Source organism: Phaenicophaeus curvirostris, chromosome Z, assembly GCF_032191515.1.
Source record: "Phaenicophaeus curvirostris isolate KB17595 chromosome Z, BPBGC_Pcur_1.0, whole genome shotgun sequence".
NCBI lineage: Eukaryota > Metazoa > Chordata > Aves > Cuculiformes > Cuculidae > Phaenicophaeus > Phaenicophaeus curvirostris.
Genome location: NC_091431.1, coordinates 53,878,663 through 53,904,401, shown reverse-complemented (window position 1 = coordinate 53,904,401; position 25,739 = coordinate 53,878,663). Strand labels below are relative to the sequence as shown.

General features: G+C 35.5%; 1 protein-coding gene across 6 annotated transcripts in view; it reads right to left on the bottom strand.

The window, feature by feature from the left end:
- The window catches only part of ADAMTS6 (ADAM metallopeptidase with thrombospondin type 1 motif 6), a 143,307-nt gene that overhangs the window by 28,754 nt on the left and 88,814 nt on the right, over positions 1-25,739 (bottom strand). For all 6 annotated transcript variants that reach the window (XM_069879852.1, XM_069879855.1, XM_069879856.1 and 3 more), the window contains 7 exons: positions 20,753-20,860; positions 15,432-15,577; positions 13,292-13,355; positions 7,362-7,464; positions 6,111-6,244; positions 4,238-4,361; positions 2,944-3,024 (listed from right to left, as the gene is read on the bottom strand). In XM_069879852.1, coding sequence (XP_069735953.1) covers positions 2,944-3,024; positions 4,238-4,361; positions 6,111-6,244; positions 7,362-7,464; positions 13,292-13,355; positions 15,432-15,577; positions 20,753-20,860 — 760 coding nt within the window. The remainder of the gene's footprint in view (positions 1-2,943; positions 3,025-4,237; positions 4,362-6,110; positions 6,245-7,361; positions 7,465-13,291; positions 13,356-15,431; positions 15,578-20,752; positions 20,861-25,739) is intronic.

Here is a 25,739-nt window from a genome sequence, read left to right as displayed (position 1 = left end):
AGGATAACAGCTTTACTAAACACACATTTCTTCAGCAGCTATGAAAAACTGATTAATTTTTTGTTGCTGGGTTATTTGTTGGACAGATGAGTTTAAAATACTGAATTATTTGTGCAGCTGTAGAAACATGCTTTTGCTGTCACAACACAAGGACTGATACTGATACAGAAATTATCAGCTAGAGACAGGAGGGAGGGAGGACAGCTGCCGATTGAGGTAACTCAACTGCCAAATGCCTAACTGCAACCTAAACTAGAGGCCATGGCTTGTAAAGGAACTGGAACTTAGTTTAGGGAACCATAGTATGTTTGTTGCAAGTTGGTTTGAAAGCCTGCTAACTGAAATGAACAAAGAAGAAATTTTGAAGCCACTGTAACAGCTACAGAGAAAAAGGTTGGTTTTTCCTTTTTTTTTTTTTTTAATACTTCCGAACAGAGAAACTGATTTCTTAGACTGTGGTCACCTATTTGGCAGCAGTGCACATAAACCAAAACATAGTAATATGCATAATGGTTATTTCAGCTGAATTTGTTCTCTATCTTGTTCATGGTGTGGCCACACAAACAGCTGTCCTGGACAACACAGTGAACTCGACACTGCCACTGAAGAAATGTCCCTAAAACAATACCCTTGAGGTACATATTTTAACAAAATAAACTCATTTTTAACTGTCACTGTGATTGTCCAGTTCTTCTAAGGGAGCTGAAAAATTCACAGAATCACTAGGTTGGAAAAGACCTCTAGGATCATCATGTCCAACCATTCCTATCAAACACTAAACTATGTCCCCGAGCACCTCATCCACTGACCTTTCAAACACCTTCAGGGGTGGTGAATCAACCACTGCCCTGGGCAGGCTCTTCCAGTGCCCAATTACCCCTTCTATGAAAATTTTTTCCTGTTGTCCAGCCTGAATCTCCCCTGGCAGAGCTTGAGGCCATTCGCCCTTGTCCTTTCCCTGTCACCTGGGAGAAGAGGCCAGATCCCTCCTCTCTACAACCTCCTTTCAGGTAGTTGTAGAGAGCAATGAGGTCTCCCCTCAGCCTCCTCTTCTCCAGGCTAAACAACCCCAGCTCTCTCAGCCGCTCCTCATAAGACTTGTTCTCCAGCCCCTTCACCAGCTTTGTTGCTCATTAGAAGCCTTCCTTTCCCCAGAAACTGATGACTCTCAAATAGTGATCTGGGTCACGTTCACAGAACAAAACATCCCATCACAAAATGAAATGGCCACTGCGACTTACTAAGACTATCTTTAATTAGGACATGTTGGCACCTTTGAAAGTTGGAAACACAAGAAACCATTGAAGGAGAGAACCTCCACCATGTGTAGGAAAGGCTCTTGCAGCGTGAAGCAAGCTAGTAAGGAGAGAAACTGAACTCAGGAAACTGCCTGAAATTGTGATAATCACATTAAAAAAGTGTTTATGTACCATTTAAAATGTTTAGATCTGTGGCCAGATTAAATACCAATGAAGTTGCCTGAATCTTTTATTTAAACCAAAGAATTTAGATTTTTCATTCATTTTATACAGAATGTGCCAATTAAAATCTTTTTCCAGATCACTTTGCTTATAAAATAGCGGAATAACAGATTTCACTGTAGTAGTTAAGAGTTACCTTCTTCATTCTGGTTTTCAGCTGCCCATAGAATGGTTCCTAGCAGAAAACAATCATGACAGAGTACGCTGCATGCTTGCACCATCTTTCTTTGAAATGCCAGTATAGGGTATATGAGAAACGTTACCGACAGTGTATTTTGGGATAGGGGAGGGGCCATAGGGAGTGTTTCGCTGAAGGAGTAATAAGCACTCTGTTGCTGGAGTAGTAAAGTTATTCCTGCAGAATCGAGTGAGATTGATTATCTGCTGAATTAATGAAGGGTGGGGGCAGAAGAAAAGTAAACATCCAACAGTAAAAGTTAGCATTATTATTAAGGTAACTAGGAGGATAATTTAGGCTGAAAAAGACCTTTATGATCGTCAAGTCTGACCGTAAGCCTAACACTGCCAAGTCCACTACTTGTCCACATCAGCTACATGGATTACAGACTAATAAAAGCAGCCTTGTCAGCTGCTGTTCAGCCAAAACAGGTAATAAAGATAAGTTGTTTTAATCTGTTAGTTTTCTGTGCTACTAATCAGCTTTTTAATCTATTTTTGACTAATAAAAGAGTGTTCTTGCATTAATGTGAAGTGACTGCTATGCAAATCAGGGTACAGAGACTTTCCAAAATGCATATTGTCTTGAGTTCGACAAAGACAGATTTGTACATATCACTATTAAAGAAACAGAAAGCAAATTTAATACAACCTTTAAAGAAAAGAATAATAATCAGGGAATTCGAATTTAATTCTGTGCTTTACAACAGGCTTCCTGGATGACCTCAATTAAGCACCTAGATTTTCTGCACTTTATTTTCCTTAGCTATAAAACAGCAATGGCATCTAGTCCCTGCAATACAGAAATACTATGGAATTAATGAATTAAATTGCCTTAAGATGTGGAGGCGGTATTGTTAGCATGTAAGTAACTATAGTGGTTAGAGAATAGTCATTCTAAGCATAATATCATGTTTTAAAACAGTATAATCCTCCAAGAACAGAGACTTCCCAGGTGGAAGATACTGTCTCAGTGTGGGACAGCAGGACATCTGAGTGTTCTGCATCCACTTCAGCTCAAGTCTGACACTAGAGCTATAATGAATTTGACCTGATTTAGCGCTAAGACAGGAAGGAATCAAATTATGTACTTCATTAGCTCCATTAGGGGCAATACATCCTAACCATCTGCTGCAACTATTTGATCACAATCTAATACTAGCAGGTAACAATTCCCTCTGCTGCTTCTGCTACATTTGGCCAACCCAGAAAATGTACCTTCAAATCACAACATAAACTCTGACTCTAACTTAATAGCAGTCTGCTTTTTAAACCATACTCTTACCAATGTAGTTCTTTGACACTGCCACTTCTCTTATTTCAATGTGCACAGAACCTCTTGGAATTTGAACCACTTCCATATAGCCTATAAGACAAAGATAAATTTTATTGTTTGTTGTTGTTTATGTTAATCAATATTAGTCATTAAAGTAACCATTAATAAATTACATACCACTAAAAATCAGTATAAGACATTGGATTCAATACTTGAACATTTCCTTTTATATAGTATAAAGCAAAACTCTTCAAATTTCATAGAAAAATTTGGAAGTGATACCAACAACTGACCAAGCAGTCAGGAATTCCTTTTTTTGAGTTCTAGTAAACTCTTTTCAACCACGTATCACAAGTAATTAATGTAGAAAATGACCATAGGATAATTCAGGTTGGACAGTACTTCAGACAGCCATTCAGTCCAACCTCCTGCTACAAGCATGGTCAGCAAGGAGATCAAAACAAGTTACTCAGCACTTTATCCTGCTGGGTTGTGGAAAACTCCAAAGAAGGAAACTGTACAACCTTTCTGCAATCTGATCCACTGCTGCACTGTCTTGCTGGGGAAGAAGTTTTTCCTTCCATTCAGCCAGCACCTGTCTCGTTTCAATTTATAGCCATTGTCTCTTCTTCCACTATATACCCACCAACGTGAAGAGCATACCTCATAGGTATTGGAAGGCTGATACTAGGTCCATGCAAACCTCCTCTTCTCCAAACTAAATAGCCCAATTCTATCAGTCTCTCCTCACAGCGGGGCAAGCACTTCAGACCCCAATAATCTTAGTGGACCCTCACTGAACTGAATTCACTGCTGTGCATCAATCCTTTTTGTGTATCTGGGAGCCCAAAACTGATAACACTAAGACTGCAGCACTAATACTGGTTTTATTTGAACCAAACTGAGTTTTGTTTCCTGAGTTCTTAACAAGATTAACTTAACAGACATACGTAGATTCTTTCTATTCCTAAATTTTGTGTATGACTAAATATCAGATTTTACCATAGACATAAAAAACATACACCACATTACTCTTAGTAAGCCACCATAACTAAATAATAATAAAAACCCCTCACCCGCTTCTTTTCAAGTGCATTAATGACCATGAGAACTAAATACTCAGTAATGAAAAGTACTGTTTTATATAACATAAATCCAAACTAATACAGAAAAAGGAAACGAAGACAAAAAGAGTCAAAGTGAATGACCAGCAGCAATACTACGCTGGAAATAAAAGTAGCACTGTTGCTTGCTAAAGTCATCTAAATGCAGTGTGCAAAAGAATGAATATATATGTGCATACCTCCTCTGGGCAATGAATCATTGAAGAAACCTTCAATGGCTTCACATGTACTCCCATCTCCTCCACAAACACGGCACCTATCTTCCTTAGCATCAGACCCCAAAATATTATCACAACCTACATGCTAAGAACAGATAAAGACAAGTATTTTAACAGGATGATGGTCTTGCACCACTAACTTCATAGTTTTTTTGAACAGTTTCTCTCTAGTTTGAGTTATTCAGTTCCTCTTTCTAGATACTATGTTTTTGATAGCTATTACTGTAAGTGGGCTTTCACTTACCAGATAAAGAAAATAAAAAGGAGAACAATTTGTATTGTTACCAAATAAGTGCTTTGTATTTCTACTATGACTTTTAGGAAGGGACCTTAGATCATTTTACAAACAAAGTAAATATTACCGTTATCAATAAATGATTAGTGGTGTTTTTATTTAATATTAACAACAGCTGTGTTCCATCTACATTGCTTTGTTAAGGTAAATATTTTCTGTGTGTTCCTTAAACACTTATGGAGCATAAATAGCATTACTGTTCCCAAAGGCATTTACAGCTTCATGGACCATATTTCTCTCCAGGCAAAACTTGTATTTTCAGAAGTCTGAATGTAAAGTGTAAATGACTTCACTGTAACAATGAATGCAGGATGAAACCCGGTGAAAGGCTGAATTACATGATGTATTAGAAAGGATTCAAAAGCCTGCAGACAAAAGAGGTGTCTAGAGCTGATCATAAAATTACAGTACCTTTCTGATTATCTGTTTGAGAAATCTATGTGCAGTGATCAATGATTACATCCCTATTACTTATTGATTCAACCCTATTACAAAGTTTGATCCTCAAAAGCAAAACAAAACAGAACAAACCAAAACCACCCACTCCCACCCCCCCACCCCCCCCCCCAAAAAAGAAAAGAATTAACAGATTGAACATTGTACCTTCCCATTTTTTTCCTTGGTTATATACAAAAAAAAGGAGGCAGCCACATAACTTTGTTTACAGTCTCACAATGTTATCTATAATCTCGTAACCAGGTAATACATAGGTCAAAAGAGAAGTTAATATATTTTAAATAATTGACAAAACAGTACTATTTTAAGCATTTACATTTTGACATTCTGATCCACCAAGAAGGCAGAGGCCCAACTTTATTACACAGCTCATTCTGAATTTCAGATTTGGACTGATTATTACGTTTAACAGATTTCTCAAAACTACTAAAATCTTCTTATGTATTAAGTACATCAGAATTCCAAAGGTTATTTCTAGTGCGTTTTTTGTTGTTGTTAGTTTGCTAAAATTTGGAAAGTGCTTCTGATGGCACAGACCTCCAATTCTATTGAAATCCATGTAAGATTCCTATAGAACTGCATTACAAGACAATAATTTTAGTAAATGGCAAATACTTGCATCATCATACACTTTTTCCTAGAACTCCAGAGCAATAGCAACAACTTTCTATTTCAGTTACTTTAACAGCAGAATTGTTTGCAACATGATTAACTGGTTAGAGAGAAAGAGATGAATATGTTCACATTTACTGCTTTTCAGCCAAAGTGGTGTTCTAATTGATCGAACAGGCCCTGGAGCAGTGCACAGAACCTATTCATGTCCTATTGCCCTTTCCACTGATTAAACAGAAGGCAAAAGCAAGAAAAAAGAAAACAAAATGAATTATTTTTTCTGTGAGATGCTACTGAAATTCAAATGATTTTTCTAGTCTATGCAATATCTTTTTGTCCCACTTTTTCATTAACAACTTGATTTGTCAACACTCCCATTTCATATAATTAACTAGCAAGTACCATATTTAAAGGTAGGAGATAGTAGAATCAACAAAGTAATAGGGAAGTACTTTATAAAACATTTGTAACCTTGCATTCTCCATTGATACAGATATCCAGTGAATCAGCATTGCACTGAGTCCCATCAATTACTGCAGGAGCACGTTCAGTGTAAAAATTATAACCTTCAGCCAAGCAGTTTAATGCACACGGTTTAACCCCACCTGGACAACAAAAATGAATGAAAAGACAACCAACAAAAATCTTGAAAAGTTAACAATTAGTTCAAAATATATGCATAAGCAGATATGAAATTTATGATCTTATCTCATACCTGACACATATAATGCACACACATTAGTTAACTTCCTTTTACTTACTTCTCTATTTAACTCTTCTTTCTCACAAAAAATATTATTTCACATAGCAAGGTCAGCTGGCTCCGTAACAATTCCATATGTTAATACAATCCTAATGCTTATTGATCAATTTAAAACCATAAGGATACCACTTCATCATTTGAAAAACAAGAATAACAAATGAATGTAGTCCTAAAACTATATCAGCGTAAATTTCAAAACCAAGATCAGACTATTTCAATTAGGAATTTAGTCCTATTGAATTACTCTACAGCTCAGACCATGCGATCTCAATGATCCTTTTTAGGCTTTTAATCTAAAAAACAAAAAGTAAAGCCATTCAAGTCAATAAAACAGAAAAACACAAGGTACTTATTCACTCAGGCTTTACAACAGGAAAAAACAACATAATAAAAGGGCAACCTATGACCTCTGAATGACAGAAACATGACTGAACTTGATTAAACTGTCTCAAAAAGAAATTACAACACTCTTCCCTCCCACAAAACATGCTTTTACTGAACAGTGCAATTATTCATAATTCACTTATTGAAGTAATCTTTAGAGACTCTTAAAAATGCTTTTATTTTTTTCTCCTTTTCCTAATATGCTGACTTTAACAAAGGAAAACCTATTGTGAGGGGTTTTTTTACATTGAACTCATCACTGTAGCATGAACAGTACTTCACAGACCATCTATGGAACCCCTAATTCTCTTGTAAATGCAGGTGGAGAAGGGCTCCACATTTGTATGTGGAGGCCTCCAACAAAGCTTACCCCCCTTCACAGTATGAGAAAACTCTACCAGAACAGAGATGGCTCTTTGCAACACTTTCAACAACTTGCAGAAATGGGCTTAGCACACTTTGCTCATTTATATTTTAATAAAACCATGCCATCTACAAACATTACTCTCTATATAACATTTACATAATTTTGAAGACTTCACATATGATAACATTTTTGCAAAGCTAAACATTACCTCCAGTGTAGGGTTTCCAGTTATAATACTTTCCTCGGAAAGGCATATTGTCAAAATCTGCACACTGCTTTTCCCGAAAATCACGGACTCCTGAAGGACATGGCTAAAATAATAAGACATAAAAGGGTTAATTCCTTCCAAATATCAACATAAAAGGAAATGCATAGCACTTATATTACGAATATAACTCTGCAAGAGACTAGGAGGTGGTTCCCTGCTTTATCTTGTGGCTCCAATTCTCAAACATTACTGCTTTACAGTCAAGATGTCTATTTTGCTGGTATGAAGTAACTGATGTAATTTAAAGAAATGTGTTACGTAACAGCTTCCATAAAACTGGGCAATCAAAACCACACCAAACTATGCTTCACAACCAATCCATCAGCTACCTCTTTATAAACACACATTAAAAACAGCTGAAAAATTAAACTGAAACAAAAACTGTAGGCTCAGTTATACTGTACAAAGCAGCTGTACAGAGATGTGTTATGAAGACATCAAGAAAAAGATTACAACACTTTTGAGAGAGCTGTATCACCACTGCTTAATTGTAGCCTTGACAAGAACATTGTGTTGAAGATGAGAAAGATAACAGATACCACCTTTGGGTCTGATTTTTACCAGTATCCAAGCACAAATTTTCATCACTTTGCAATACCAATTTTACTTGAAATAAGGGTAAGTGAAATTAATCTCTGAAAGAATTAAAGAAGCAGAATTCTTCACTATTTCACACATTTATCATGAGCAGTTTCAAAACAATAATGACAACTAATCTTGAATACACCCAGAATTTACATAGCACATTAAACATCATTAACGATGTTTAAGTAACTGCTAAAATTGCAAGTTTCATCAGACAAATTTTTGAAACACAGATTAAAATCATTTTCAGACTGAAAGAGAAAAGAATTTGTTTGACAGAAAGCAGAGGTGATAACAAATATCATTATTTTACGAGCAACAGAAGAGTCTATTTTATGGCAGTTATATTTGTCTTCCTATGTATATAAGCCAGTTACCACTGTTAAGGAATCTGAAATGCATTCAAGTAAAAGGCTCTCTATAAACATGGATGTTAAAAACTTTTGGCACAAAGCAAATACTACCGTAATAATTACAGTTTGCAGTATACATTAATCAAACTCTTATGACAGCCAGCCCATTGAAATATGATTTTCTCCAATTTTTTAGCGGTTGTAGTATAAATTAAACTAGCGAACATTAGACAGTATTTAAACATTAAATTTTCTCTATAAATCACTGTATTCTCTCCTAATTAAAAATAAATTTCTGAATATAATACATTTTCTGGTGAAAAAAGGGTAACCAATTCAATAACCCCTCAAATTCTAACAGTGAGAATAAAAATAACTATGTAAATAAAACACTAGGAATTTAAAAAATATTTTTAAAGAGCAACAGAAATTAAATTTGCCCCTGTGCATCATACTCTCCAAGCACAAGGATCAATCTTGATCCATCTCACAGCTTGAGTCCAATCTCTCTGATACTAGCCACTACACCCTATTTTCAGCCCCACTTGCTTAGGTATTCATTTACATGGCTAGAATTTTAACTGCACAAGTTCCCCATACAAGTTAATTAAACCATCCCCCTAAATTAAATCCTTTTTCTTATTACTAGAAGAAAACCATAAAATATGAAGATTGTAAAGGAAGACTTTCATATCAATACTCCTAAAAAAAAATCTCACAGTCTGATCTTTAAGATGTAGTCTTACTTCTCTTCTTCGATGGTGATCCTGGATGTATTCCAAGGCAACAAATTCACCTCTCAAACAATTTAGACAGTGGGGAAGAGGATAATCTCAACAGGTTTGCTGATAACACAAAACTGGAAGAAGCGATTGATGCACCAGAGGATTGTGCTGCTGTCCAGAGGGACCATGACAGGTTGGAAAAATGAGCTCACAAAAACCTTTTGAACTTCAACAAGGAGAAGTGCAAAGTCCTGTACCTGCAGAGGAACAACTTCATGCTCCAGTACATGCCGGGGCCAGCCACCTGGAAAGGAGATTTGCAGAAAATGCCATGGGGGCCCATGTGGACACAAAAGCCAGCAATGTGCTCTTGCAGCAAAGAAGACTAATGGTATCGTGGGCTTCCACAGGAGCATCAACAGCAAGTCCAGGGAGGTGATGCTTCCTCTCTACTCAGCACTGGTGAGGTCACCTACAGAACTAAACATGGATGTTCTTTATATGAGCATCTCTCATATAAATAAAGGCTGAAAGAGCCAGGACTGTTCAGCCTGAAGGAAGGCCTGGGGGGGATCTCATCGATGTGTACAAATGTTTGTCAGGCTACATCTGGAATATTGTGTTCAGTTTTGGTCCCTATTATACAAAAAGATATGGAGAGGCTCAAAAGGGTCTAGAAAAGGGCCACAAAGATGATCAAAGGACAGGGAAGCTGCCACGTGAAGAAAGGCTGAGAGAATAGGGTTTGTTTAGGCTTGAGAAAAGAGGGGTTAGTGGAGACTTTACCACCATGTTCCAGTATTTACAAGATGGCTACAAAGAACACAGAGACTTCCTGTTTACAAGGAGTTGCAGGGAAAATATGAGGTGTAATGGGTACAAGTTACTCCTAGGGAGATTTCAGTTGGACACAATAGGAAAATTTTTCAGAGATGAGAAAAATCACCCATTGGAATAACCTCTGCAGGGAAGCAGTAGATTCCCCAACACTGGACACTTCCAGATTCAGCTGGACAGGATGCTGGGCCATCTGTCTACACCATGCTTTTGCCAAGAAAGGCTGAACCAGATGATCCTTGAGATCCCTTCCAACCTGCAATTCTGTGATTCTATGATCTTTCTATTACAGATATAGAAACACAAAAGCATTACTGCAAGGTAAGCTACAATACGAATTTACGAAATATCAGGTCTCCTTGTGTATGTACCCTTGCTCAAAGCAAATGTGCAATAACTGCTTCTTTTTCTTAGACAAGATATTTTACGTTTTTCATGCAGTAACAGTACATGGATAACTCTTGTCAAGCAAAAGACTGCTAGTGTTTCCAAATACTCTGTTACAAGACTACAAATATACGGCAGGAATCTAACAAAAAGCTTAAAATCAGACCTGAAGAATGTCCTGACAAGAAGATGATGAAATAATTAAAATTTTGAGTTAAAAAAAAGAATTTACTTTAATAAGAACATTAAATATCTTAAGACTGAAGCAAAAATAAATCATCTGAAGAATGACAACAAATCATTGAAACAACGTTGACATGACACCAAATATTTTATCTCACAGAAACCTTTTTGTCTTGGAGTTTAAAGTCAGGTAGACTTCCGTACTTGAACTCACTGTATTTCCAATTAACAAAGGTCTATATTATGCCTCACAGAAGATGGGAAACACAGCCCAAAGTGTGAGAGTTGAAACTCAGCTACTGGTCCAAGATGTAGCTCCTCACATGAATGTGTTTTAGAAAAAAACAGGCTTGAAAATATTAAAATTATTAAAACAACGAGCAATATCTGTGAACGAATGCATAACGGAAGGAATCAACAAAAACCATTTACTTACATTCTCTTAAGAGAGAAGACTGAAGAACAAGACTTTACTAAAGGTATGTACACACTTAATTTTACACAGATAAACCATCCACAGAACTTGAAAGCAAAACATCTTTCTTATTGTATATAAATAACTAGGAGACTTTTACAGTTTTAGATGCTTACCAAGTCAGGCGTCACCTACAAGTATTTTAAATCAGACAATGAGTTACTTTAAGTGAGTAATTATCTGCTTTGCAATTCCATTAGCACTTCAGGGTGTTTTAATTAAAAATACTTTGGTTGGAAAAATTACATATTTTCATTAGAGATAGCATGGTGGTAGTAGAAGATATGTTTCTGATGACTGTGTTCTTTCTACCAGTCTTTTATTTCCAGAACTCATTAGGCTAATGTTCTTTTCTGCTGATCTCAACGTTTCCAATAGTAGATGCCTTTTGAATTAAGAAGTCATACATGGCTTGGGAAGTTCTTGGTGAAAAATAAGCTTAGTAGGAGTGTGTGCACCATTTCCTAAGAATTAAAGTGGTCAAAAGAAAGGGCAACAGAACTAATTTATCTCTGAAAGAAAAATTAAGTCAAAATGAGATTTTCTTGGTATATGAATAGTAGAACCTTTAGGGAGTGGGCAGTGAATGTCAACAACTACAAAATAAATTTTAACAGAAAAGATGTACAAACAACCCATTTTTCATAAAAACAATGACAGCTATGCAGGCTTTTAACACTTACATTAATCAAACATACCATTCCACTAAAAATGTCAAGCAGAAAGGGTATCATAAATCTTGAAACAAAATCTGCCAGTCTTAGTAATACTTAGTTATGTAGAACCCTAGATATTATTATAAAGGAAATATACTATAATCATTAAAATCATTATGGCAGTAAACCATTTAAACTTCTGTAAGTACTAATGTTTACGCACTGGACAACCATACCCCAAAAAAAATTCACAGTCAAACTGTAAGAATGGCATTTTCAAATTGCCTGTCATGAGTCTGCAATTGATCAAAGACTTGTTTTTACAACACCTAGACAATTAAACACAGATTTCTTTTCAACACTTTAAATTATTGATGAAAATCTAAGTATAGGTAGGGAATTACCATTTTGGGCAAAGGACTAAAATTATAAAATATTTTGATATAATTAGAGCATTGGTTTGAAAGAAAGCTATGGATGCAGATTACTACACTTGAGTAGAAAACATCAACTATTCATGCATGTATGTGGAATGACTTCCTAAACAGCATCTCTTAAGAAACGTATTTGGGCAATACAGATCAACACAGACTAAATAAATATTTTCGCTCCTGTAAAACAAAATGAACATTCTTCTGAAATGAATAAATGAGAATCCCATCATTATGATGATAGCAAATTCAAAGTTACATTCATCTCTGACTGGATTCAGCTTATAATACCATGCAGAGGTTTGAGGACCACACTTTAAGAAGATGTGGGCTACAGGGATCCCAACACAAAGAATGTCTATTGTAAAGAAGACTAAGAAGAGATATAATAGTCTGCAAATGAGGGAAGGCTCCCATAAGGGAATATTATCAGCTGTCTTCTTAGTGGGGGAAAAGTACTTAAGAGTCTTACTGAACAGGAAAATATACACTATCTTTAATGAAAACTGTACTGACCATAAGGATATTGAAGAATTCTAATGATATCTTCTATACTGGAGGTATTTCAAAACAGGTCAGCTGCCTAACCATGTCAAGAATGGTTTAAACAACAGTTTACTTTGCCTCTACACCAGGTAACAGCCTGAACGGTCCCCTCAGATACCTTCTAGATGTTCCTCCTGTGACCTTGTAAGTTCCCTCTCAATAATAAATAAATGAAGACAGATAAAGGGAAGGAAAAACCAACAAAGAATAACAGTATCTGAAAAGTGTCTGGCAATAGGAAGTAAAATATGATAAGAATAAAACAAATTCTAGCAACATTTCAAGAGTATCACTAGGTAGCCATGGTATAATTAATAATGAAAAAGCATTAAAAATCATTGTGTATTTCTGAGGGAGCAGGATTCCATTTCATGTAGACTTTCTTATATTCTAGTTACTGTGGCAGATGCTAAATTGTCTCTACTGGCAATTAACATTTTAAATAACTGTTAAGGGAGGAGGGTTCCAGCAATATGAATTTTTTAACAAATCTTAGACTCTTTGTACAAACTGAAACAGTGCTAGTGTAAAAAGGTCACTTCTTGAAAAGGACGTAGTGCCCTACAGGACTGCTTGCCAATAAAATGCAGAATTCACAGCTTTTCTGAACTGGGAAGAATTGTACCCATTGCTGCTAAAAAGTAAAACAGACAAATTGATTATACTTTTACTGTGGAACAATATTCACTTACATCAGTATTGCAAGAGCGATACCGTTTCCTTTCTCCAAGACAATATTTGCCTCCACCTGAAGGCCTGGAAAAACATATTTTACGTGTCAGTATATGTATTAGTACAAATAAAAGTTCATGAGATATGCTAATGCCTTAGTATAAGTAAAAGTCCAAAGGATATATATTATATAAATAAAAATGCAAGTACTTGGAAGTTTTAAGGTGAGATTTTAAGTTATTTTATTTAAAAAGAACTGTAGCATTGAGTTGAATTGGAGCAGACACAAAACAACACTGGGTACATTAAAATCAGTACTCATAATAGTATTCATCTAGTCTGCCAAGATGCCAAGCCATACAGTTTAATTGTATTTTGAACATACTAAAAAGTCATTGTTTGTAATTACTTGCTTGCTCTTTATCACTAGAATGAGAAATGTGTAAACAACCTATGTGACTTTATTCATCTTTTCACATCACACTTGAAAATATAACAAAATGAAGAAACACTGCCTGCTAAATACTGCTGCCAGCAAAGTGCATTTCCCAGTTGAAGAATCCAATTCTGATTTGAATTAAGTAGTACTAAATCTGAGAAAACTTCAATGTAAGCAAGTTTCTATTAGTGTGAAAAAGACATTGGCTCTTAGATTCCCAAACTGTTCCACCACCTTGTCTGTCTTCCACAGAGGTTAGATAATGAATCACCATTTACTTAAATGGATCGACAATCAGACATCAGCTCTTTGGCTTGCAATTTGAAGACAGAAAGGAAAAACATTTGTAAGGAAATAACAGAACTTACAATTAACAAAAAGAAAATCAGTACCATTTTCCACACCACAGACCTTTAACTAGGCAACACTATCCTTGAACCAAAAGGAATTTTTTCGTAATGCACACGTGCACCCCACAAATGCTTTTGCTTGATGCACCATCTAACATTTTGAATTTAATCCCACGAATTTGTTATTCTCTCTGTAACACAGTCTGACATATTATCGATGCACATGGATCGATAGTTTTGCTTTTGAATTCATTAAGTAAGTAGTTCTATTTGCCAGACGTGATAGCTACTGCTAGTGATAGGGGGTGAACAGATCACCATAAGCAGCGTTAATCTGACATTATGGTATTTGTCTTGCAGAGTGCAGTGGAAAGCAGATGCACATACACCCTGGCCTGCAAAAACACGGCTTCAAGCAACAAAGAACCTAAGTGTACAGAGAGAAGATAAGAAAGAAGTGAGAAAAGCCACTGATTGGATATTCATAAAATAAGCACAGAAGCTTAATATTTTCAAGAAAAAGTGGTCTTAAAAACTAATAATGGTGATGAACATGGCAAGAACAAAATACGGAGTGAAAAAACTACCCTTCTGCAAAGTCACATCACTGTCATGAAGTAACCAGAACAGGGCAAGTAGCAACAATAAGAAACAGTGATTCAGCAAAGAACAGTGCATTCCTCATCTGAGAAGCCCTAGCAACAGACAGAGGAGCACCTACCTGACACACCTTCTCTGGAACACTGCTTACATAGATGACAGGACCAGAACACATACACACAGCACATCCAAGCTGTAGTGAAGAAACTGGCCCCTCTTTGAGAGAGGGTACATGAACCAACAGGGAGCAGTAGCAAGGAGAGAAGTTGCTGAATTGTTTTTAGGACTCAGTAGGAAGTCAAAATTAAGCATTGAACATGACAACATATAAATGTATGGTATGCAACATAGTATTATTAACTACAGTTTATGTGTAAGCAGTTGTATGCAAAAGCTTGGAAGTACTGTGGTTTTTTAAATAAGTAACTTGTAACAGTTATTGTACATACCAGACAAGCATTAGAGGTAACATGTCTTAAGAAAGAAATCTAAGATATAAATTAAATATATTTTGCATGAACAGCAAGTCACAAAAACGTTCTGATTACTGATAAATATAAATCCAGCTATCTTTACAGTACACAAGATAAATTAAAAATGTTAAAAGTATGTCTAGTGAACTTCTCCTGTTTAAGTGTTTCTGTCTGCTATTTTGAAGACAAATGTTGGCAAACTAGCAAAACATTTTTTACAGATAACATGCGAAACCACAGTTCTTAATAATTTCCAAATGCGTCTTTTTGTTGGCTCCGGCTTACTTTAGCTACTTACGCTGGACTGTCACAGTGTCTTATAGATGAGGAGACTCCTCCCCCGCAGGTCCTGCTGCACTCTCCCCATATTGACCATGGACCCCAGCCCCCATCTATGCTCTGGGGCCAAGTGCCAAAAGGTACGCACTCTCCCTGATAACACCACTGAAAGATTTCACAAAAAAACCACAGAATTAGCTTCCAGGCTGACAGAGTTATCAGGATAAAAAAATATAAGAGTCAGACAATGACCAGTTACAGGCATTAGCATTCTCTGTATAGATAACAAGACTAATATTTTACTTCTCTAGCCATGTTTAGACATTAGTGAGGGCGTGTGTGACTTGCTAATTGTCTTCACTAAGTCCTGAATTATAGTCTCCTAACACACACCATATTTTAAAGCAACCTTAAAATAAAGATTTTCTTTTTTCTTCATACATCCTCAACGATGCTTCATAATAAAGGAACTGCAAGTTGCTTCTGTTCTTTTAAACGCTAGGATTCATTTCTAAGACTAGTTTACTAAAACAGCCTCCAGTTAGAATTCATCTAGGGGATTCATTACACAAAATGAAAAATTCCACCCAAAACTATTTTTAAGAAAATACTCCGTTACATTTTAAAAAAGAAAATCTGGACAAGTTTACAATGGAAGAAGAATTTGTTGCAGTATTTTGTTTATACTAACCCTACAGACATAATAAAAGTAGTGCCAAAACATTAGACATGGTACAGAAAATAATTTTACAATATTGACTGGCCACTTGCTCAGGCACAGAATGAACATGCACAATTCACTCATGCGAATACTTAACTTTGCAATATTTTAACTTACATCAGATATACAAAATGACAGATAGTCGCACAGATGGCTAATGGTTAAATTAAGTTTATAATTTCCTTAGTCAGAAACCTTTCTGTATCATTCAAAAATAATCCTGGAGCTCATAGTTTGATCCACATTCTGGTGTCTACAGCATCACTGAGAATCTTGAGTAGCTTGGTTAGATAACCCTGTCTCACCATTACAGGCTTAGGTGACTGAGTGGAGCATGGCCTCAGTTCTACTGTGATCTGAATCTCCATATTTCACTTCCAAAAGGTGGGTTTCTGGTGTTCAACTCCTAAATTTCCATAACAGACATAATATTAACTCTTCCCAAAAAGAAACACAGACATCATCTGTGTCCAAATTCAGCTATACAAACCTGACAAAAAGCACCGAGGCATGCACAGAAAACATGGACAGACATCCAGTCCACCCACAAGAACTACTGGAAGGCTCAGTGTTGACTTTGTACCAATAGGTACAGAAAAGACAAGTTTTCTCTTATCCTTAGAGAAGGTGAGTCCTAAGGCTTATGTACAGCCTCAGTCCAAGCAATGCGGGACACGTGTAAACAAGTAAATATATTGATTCACTATGACCTGAATTACTCCACATTTTTCTGAAGGCTACTGAAAACAGAATTTAAACATTCAGTCATTTTGAATAAAAGGTACTTGTAGACTGTCAAATGTGTCAACATCTCAGTGTGTAGCTCTCAAAAATGCACATTAAAATGATACATTAATATCAAAATACATAGCTTATCATCAGCAAATGCACATAGATACTACATAGATTTGCGTACAACACATGCTATCATTCCTTGGTATTTCCACATTCATGAGACCTGTAGCATTATGTTTCTCGCCACATTCATTCTTGTTCCTTCTCGCAAAACATATTCACCCTTCTTGAGCCCCTTTTTCTCTGTAATGTACTGCACCTTTTTTAAAACACAGCTGCTATAATTCAACACATTTCTGTTTTTAAGCCTCATCCTCTACCTGTTAGAGAAACAAAAACCAAGCCATAATGTGTCTAAAAAAAAATAAAGCAGACTATTTTGAATCTGAGGTTCAAAATGCATTTTCTTTTCTACCAGGTCTGGCACAGACAAAGTATTTCTTCTACTAGCCCAAACTGTGCAGCATTTTAGGTTTGTAACCAGTGTGGTTAATGACCTGATATTTTAGTTCTTGCTTAATACTGCTTGGACACCGTCAAGACTTTCTCAATTTGTCACACAAGGGAATAGGCTAGGGGTGGTCAAGAGGTTGGGAGGGGACACAGCAGTGCTAGCCGACTCAAATTGACCAAAGGGATATCCCATGCCCTGTAACATAATAGTCAGCTGTAAAACTGGGGTGGGAGTGTTTCCAAAGCAGCCACTGCTCAGAGATCTGCTGGACAACAGTCTGCTGATTGGAAATATTGCGTGATGGCCTTTGTGTAGTTCACTTTTTCTTTCTTTTCCTTTCAATTAGTAAGCTGTCTGCCTCAGCCCATGAGTTCTTCTTACTTTTGCCACAGAACATTCATTCCCCTGTTCCTGGGCAGACAGTGAGTGAACAACTGGGTGGGGGCCCAGCGGCTGCATGGGGTCAATCCACCACACCCTTCTTCAGAAAAATAAAAAAAGACTCAAGGTTTCAGGGAGTTGTACTAAAGGAAGGAGGGGTTATTCTTCTTGGGAGTTCAAAATTTACAAATCGGAGGCTTATGCCAATAAGCAGGTATCCATCAGATGAATGAACCCTTCATACGGAACTTCTCTTAAATCCAGACTATCAATAAATGTCTGCATAACACATAATGTAGTCCATATAGTGAACTCACATTTTTAGATAGGATAGATATAGCCATAAGGCACAGTGATTTGGAATGCCTCTAATGGTACAATTGTGGAGAATGAAGTATTATGTTAATTACATGAGGTATTAAAATCTTCTGGATTTCCCCTCATTACAGAGATAAATTAAGTGATAATGATTTTATTACCTGAAGACAATAGCCTCCTTACAAGATTTTATTAAAGATTTGACACAAATAAAATTTCCTGATTAGAATCTTTTTAAAAACCTATCATTTAGTTTACCTTCACAAATGCATCTCTGGGTATACCAGAGAGAAACTTCATGTATATTTAAAATCATTATTACAAATTAGGGAAGAGTGTACCTTTTTGAACCCAGACCATAAGTAAAATCCTACAACAAAGCATGAACATATTAAAGCTTCAAAACAGAACAGATGTCCGAGTTCCACTGTCAAGAAACCACTCCATGCCCTTTCCCTGTATGCAGAAAGCTGAGTAACTTTTATGGGAAACACTTTAAAAACCTTCAGGGGTAGGCAGATATCTACTATGGAAAACTTCAACCTGAAGAGTTAAAAGTTTGGCAGGCTTATATAAGCAACTGAAAGAAGGTCTTATAATACAGCGTTAAGCAATTTTAATCATAGAAATCCTTCCCAATTATGCCAACAAGGTATTAATGTACATTGCATCTAATTTTGCTTTAACGGTTACACCAAATCTACATTAGTGTAACTAAAAGCAGAAATTGACTCTCCAAATATGATTAAGTACTCTGAAATCTTCTTAGGCCTTCAGAGCAGGGAACGTCATTTATTATATATTTGGATAGAGTCCAGCAAAATAGGGCCTAATTTGATTGTGGCCCTCAGGTGTGACTGCAATATAAATGGTATAATAATAAAGTGTTATAGAATTGTAACCTATTATGTTCTCCTTAGCGTGCGGTAAAGAGAACTACGTATCTGGAAAGAGCTGGTATTTTCTGGTTTTTTGTTATCAGGAACAGGCATCTTTGAAGCTGCAGTTTACAGATGCAGTTCTCTGCTGTTAACAAGCATGAACAGTTTACTTTTGTGAAACAGTACAGATTCTTCGATTCCCCTCGAAAACCTAATGATGGAACAAGATACTGATGACTGAAAAAAAAAAAGTTTAAAACATCTCACTTGTTCATTGTAGTCTTATGGTTTTAAAATTATAAATTGAGATAAACTGCTCCTTGACATTGACAAGGAGTAGCAGTTCCAAAATAAACCTAGTCTGTTGCTTTAAGAGTAGGGCTTCTATAATTTTCTGTTACTCTAATAAAAGGTAATATTTTTGGTAGAATGCAAAGGTCTCTCTATTTTCACTGGCTAACTCTAAGCAGTCTTTTTTTTATATATAAATGACCACTTTGATGAATTTATTTAACATAGTTTACCAGTATTTCCAAACTCAACATGGAATAGCCATCAGAACAATGCTAGATCATGGGCCTTGAATTAATCCATCAAGAAACATTAATAAACTGTGACAGATGCCCAAAAGCTTTCATTCTTTTTGTTTAAACACCAGATGGCAAGTCAAAATGCAGTGTAATCCTTGTTGAAACTAGCCCAGCTTCCACAGCAAAATAAGAATGAGAAGAGATGTCAGTAGCTGTCATTAGGGAAAAAAGCCAGTTTGGAGTACTAAATCTTATAGACAGATGCAGCAACTCTCAGGCAGATACCTAAGACTGTTTAATACAAAACACTCTCTTCCCTATGTACAAAACTACATAGAAAATATTATCTTGAAAAAAGACACATAGAATTCACTTTTTTTCCCCTCCAGTACATGTCCTGTAAATTAATAATTAAAATAATTTTCTTTCCTCTTTAAGATCTGCTTAGATTTTGCCTTGCAATTCAGAAGCATTCTTCTACTACTCCTATTCTAAAACTATGTTTCAGAACTTTACATGAAACTACTGATACACAGACATCATTTTTAACATCAAAATTCACATATTTAGACAGGTACTGGAGCCCTGCCTTCTGTATTGCAACATTGACTTTTTGTATTTTCCGGTTAGGTAGAGGAGTTCATCAGACTGCACAGCAGAGTCCTCTAAAGCTACACAGTTACACAAGTGTAACTGGATACTGAGACAATAATTCAAAGTCACAATAGAAATCTCACTGGGAAGCATGGGCTTGTAGAAAACACTTTTAATAAGGCAACAATTTTTTTCTAAGTGCTTATATAATTCAGCTTATAACTGAAGGAATAAAGATTTTTTTTAATCTTTTAATGAAGTTAGAGTTCAGGTTCTAGGTCTATGTTACGCATTTTCAAAGTCCTTGAGTTGTAACAGCCCTGAGTTCAAGAGTGCTATAAAATTTAATAAAGATCAAACTAAAGCACTTTTGCAAAAGTTATTCAAAAAATATACAGAGAGTACATGCCAGGGCGGGGCGGGGTGTGTTGATCCAAGTTAGAGAATTTTATAGTGAGGATAAATAGTTTATTATATTACATACATAAATAATTGTGAAATAGTTCTGTGGGACACTTCCATCAGGATGCAAACATATACTAACATAATAACACTTTCCTGGAATTCTTATAGTGCTTTCATAAGTACTTTAATTTTCTAGTTCTTCATTCCTGTAACCTTTAAACAACAAATCACTTCTTAAAAAAATAAAATATTTGTACTTACCCCCTTTTCAATGCTCCCTGTTTGGCAAAGAGTACCTTCAGCTGCTGGAATGCTGTTGGTTACACAGCGGTTACTTTTGCTGAGGCACCAAAGCTCTCTACACACTTCCTAGGAAAGAAGGCAGAAGCAAGTTGATCAGAATAAAAGCCTAAAATTGCTTTCAGTCCTCATGCGCACGTGTATACACAAATTTGCTTTGAACAATGACTATTAAGAACTGGGCTGGAGAGATAAATCTATACACGGTTGTGAAATATTCTGAAGCAATTTCAAATCCACCGTATTCTATCTAAGAACTCTCTGCCAAAAAACTTTCTGGAACCACCAAATTGTAGACTACAAGAATGTGTTTTTACACCTGCCATGTAAGTAATGTTTTACAGTTGGTTTTTTCTTGATTAGTTCTAATTTTGAGTTTAGTATATTTTAGTGTGACTGTAAAAGTAGTCTTCAGCTGTACTGCAGTATCTCCCCATTACCATTATCTGCCTCAAAATTACATGGTAAAAGCATACTATTAATTTATTATAAGTTTCTGAACTCAGATTACTTGCAGTCATCTTCTGTAATGCTAAAATAGTACATGTATATTTAGTACTAACTGAGCTACCTAGTAAGTGATTTCCTTTAGGCTTTTTAGATCTGCAGCTGATATTTCATAAATTAATTAGCAAAACCTATTTCCCCATGTTGTCAGTGCTAAAAAAAGAACAGTTTTTCAAATCATCTTTTTTTTCCTACCATGTTTTCTCATTTGTTTTTGCACATTTACTCATTTAAATTAAGCCAGTTCTGTTGACATTGGAGATTCATTGCTAAACTACGTAAGGGTTGAAATTCATAATCTGGGCATGATCCAAAGTTGGCTGAAATGTTATAGTTGCTTCAGTTGCCCTTGGATTCAGCAATGTATGCAGAATGGAATCATAAGTCTTTTGATTTTACAGTAAACAACTTAGATGATAATCTTTGTTGTGCTTTGTGTTGAGGTCACAACCTGTTTATCAATGTCGTCCATTTTTATGTATTTTTTTTAAATTTTAAGGATATTCAGATCTTTAAAGTGATTTTATGACAGTCATTGCTATTTCATTTTATTTTACTGCCCCTTGAAATCATATCCTACGAATAAAACTTGCACAGATACTATGGCTGAACCTTGGTACAAAAAGCAAAAAGGAAAAAGTGTGAGTAAATTAAAGTTATTAGGCACACCACACCGCCCTCCACCCCCGAAGTTCACTGTTTCTCTATGGAAATGAATGAATCTCTGCCACTTCAGCTATCTTCTCTATACACATCAACACAAACAACTGTTAATTTTCGCCCTAAGATTCATGTTTCTTGCAGTATACTGCATATACAAATGGATTTATTTACATGTTATTCACTAGCAGCTGCAAGTACAGTACAAGCTTTTCTTGAATAATGCAAAGTGCTCAGGATAAAACCAGCTGGTGCCATTCTTGCAGGATTGTTAACACAGTATGTTTAGTTTGATGATTGGTAGAAACAAAATACCTTTTAAAAAGTCCATTAAAAAAAATACCATACTAGAATGGTCTGAAATAACAAAGAAAGAGTACTGATGACTTCTGGAGCTTCCATCCGGTTTTTGACAATTAGGCCTAAGGTATTTTTTGCTAATTTGTGGATGGACCTATGAAAACCTAAGCAAATTGTTGAGCCTCTTTTTAGGAGAAATATTGCCACCTGTAAAGGCATACTTGCAGCCAATATAAAACTATCTTACTTTTTGGATTAGTTTTTCATCGAAGAAATGCAAACAGAATATATGCTTGCTTACATAAATCTCTGAATAAAACACTTCCTTTTGCCATTCAGCTGATAAAAAGTTTCAGATTAAGATATACACTCATAAACAAATGCATTTTTAATTTAAAATATCAAATAGAACAGGGCGAGAACAGAAGATACATGATAAAGATTCTTCAAAAATCTAACTAGATCACAAATTTCACAGCCATTAAGGTGCTAAAATTCAACACTGAAATTCACATCTACATCAACTATGAATCCAAACTTCAATATAGTATGGATTTCAGAGTGGAAACCTAAGATTGGTTCCTTTCACACACAGTATGAGGTGCTCCTTTCCTAATCCTGCCTTATTCACTTATACATTTAATTTACTTGCCTATTCTGCTGAGACAACTTACTGTAATTTACTTGTTCATGTTTCATGTATGGTTTACATCACCAAATCATAATTAAAATGTCAGACTGTGATGATTCTACTTGTGACTTTGTGTTTATTTTGCATCTGATCAAGTCCAAATGTTCAAACTTATAGCTGCACTAACATTGTGCCATTTGTTCCTATGTTCTGAAAAGCCAAAAACTGAATTGCCTTAAGCAACAAAGATTTCAACCATTCCAATATAGACAGAAGCAAAAAATCAGATCTGGATAACAGTACAGAATTTGAAAACATCTATATTTTCAGGGTGATTTGAATCCAGAATTTTGGTTTGTGATCCAGAGTTTATGTGCAAAATTTTACTTCTGATATGCCTACACAAGTACACCATCTATTTATTAACATAAAAAGGAAAGTAATAATTAAAACATACATTTCATTGCCGTGCTAATGTGTTCACAAATGAAAGTATTTAACAATTTCCTTGTTAAAGGATTCCTCCTGTATAGCCACGCTTCTTTGTGGCACTAGTCTTCTCTGGATTCACTGAACTAACATCACTCAGACATTTTAATTCCAAACAAATAATCAGCTGAACTATGTGAAGTAATGGATACAGCACTCTGAAACTATTTTAGTCATTCATGTGTTTGCAGGATGACTCTAAGCAGGTCAGCTTACCTCCCTACTCCAAAAAATGAGAAAAATATTTCACTTCTTCCTAAAATTGCTTTGCCAGATAGACTGAAAAAAATTATAACAAACTAGATATTATTACTGACATTGTCTGATAGTCCTTATCCAGATCTTAATTTCAGCAGAAGTTTCCCTCAGCAAATCAGAAAAGACCATCAAAAGTAATGTAAAATTACTATCGGCTGTATGACACTATTAAGATTTGAGCAAACCCCTTGTTTGAATCAGAAAGGAGTTCTGTTTGAGACAGATGGACAACATCTAAAAATCAACAGAATATTATATTTTTTATGGAAAACTATGCAAAACACAGAGGACTTATAAACTAAAATAACACAATATATCAGTTTGTAGAAGTAATTTATATTGAAAACAAGAAATTATAAAGTGTTTTTGTAATTTGTTTAAAACTAGCCAAACGTATTTAAAAAGTTATTTTCCCCTGCCATTTTTGCATTTAAAAGAGTACAATCAGAAGTACATACTCCATCATCCTGTACACATAATGAAAAATAACATTTGAAAACAAATAAGATATCTAAAAAGAAATTGAAAAATCCATCTGTGCTGTTATTTCATTAAATTAAAATGGAATTATACTAGGTAATACTATGGCTATGTTTTCTTTATTTTCACCTGATTTTGGAAAGTTATCAGAGAAATTCTGACTAGGGTGCATAAAGTTTTCTGTTCTCCAGTTCAGCTGCACAGCTGGTACTACCTTAGTTTCACAGTTATTTATTCAAGCTATTTGCTTACTAGCACCACCCGATTTATAACATCTCTAAGCAACTGTTTTTAATGAGCCAGCCTTAAAAACATACGAGGAACTGTTCTGGAAAGGTCAGTCCCAAAATTGGTGGTAGAAAGAATACTGGTATTTTCACACACTAACATGCACACAAGCATGCATGCACACCCATCCACTCACCCACAGCCATCCACCAACGTAAATTGACCCTTTAGGGTAGCCTGGTGGACACAGGATGAAGCTAATGTATATTTCACTAAGATTAAATTTGTGTGAATAATTTACTGAAACTATGAGAAAGCATAATTTGAAAATTAATTAATGACCTGAAAGTCAGTCTCCAATGTGTGAATCTAATAACTTATTTTGTAAAGCAGACAAGGGAAAATGTTTCAAAAATCCAGGAAACATAAACTGAAGCTGAGGCCTTTTACAAGATCAAGACAAGATAGATGACAACCTGTAACGGTGTATCTTAGGGCTCCATGACTTCAGTTTGGAATTCGGATGCTTGTATTTGCAGTAAATTAAACAAAGCTGAACCCATCTAGAGAAAAAAAACAGCAAATCAAATTATCTTCCTTTTGCCTAAGTGTCATCAATGATGGAGCCTCTTTCTGTTGTGTCATGCAGAGTTACATATAGGCATTTCAAATTATGTGACATCTAAGCATTCTATAGTCTAATCATCATAACTGGTAACAATACAGCACAATGAATACTCAGTAACATGAGCAAAGATCAAATTACTGTGCTGTTCTTAATGTTCTCAACACTAATGAAAGCCCCTAACAAAAGTTAGCATTTTGGCTCATAATATTAAAAAATAAGATGGGAAACATACTAACAATGCATGTTAAACTTATGATAATTTCAGAGTTCCATTTTTTGTTCATAAAATTTTAAAATTTTAATTATGATTTTATGTTACTTCAGCATGTTTAATCTATAATATGCTGCACCTCTTGATGAGCATTTGCTAAAACAGAGCATAAAAGTAATTAGCTGGAATTGTAACTTACAATTCTGACCTGAAAAGCATCAACTTAGATTATTTTCAGCCTGACTGCTGAAATACTGCTAGCAACATGATCGAAGTTAGAAGACTATAATTATGAGTGAACTTCAGAAGGTTCAAAGTTTAGTTCAGATAAGCACCCAAAAACTACCATCTCAGTGCTCTACTACCAAATGCTCATTAAGTGGTGCAGCATGTTAAAAATCACAACATGCTGAAAACGTGTGGAAGTCATACATTCGTATGATGTTACCAGCATTCTTTCTTAAATATTGGGTGCTTATGTGAACTTTACGGAAACTACAGAAGCCTCACAAGGTCAATTACCTCTAAGTAGCATCTTCCCTTTCAAACCCATGCA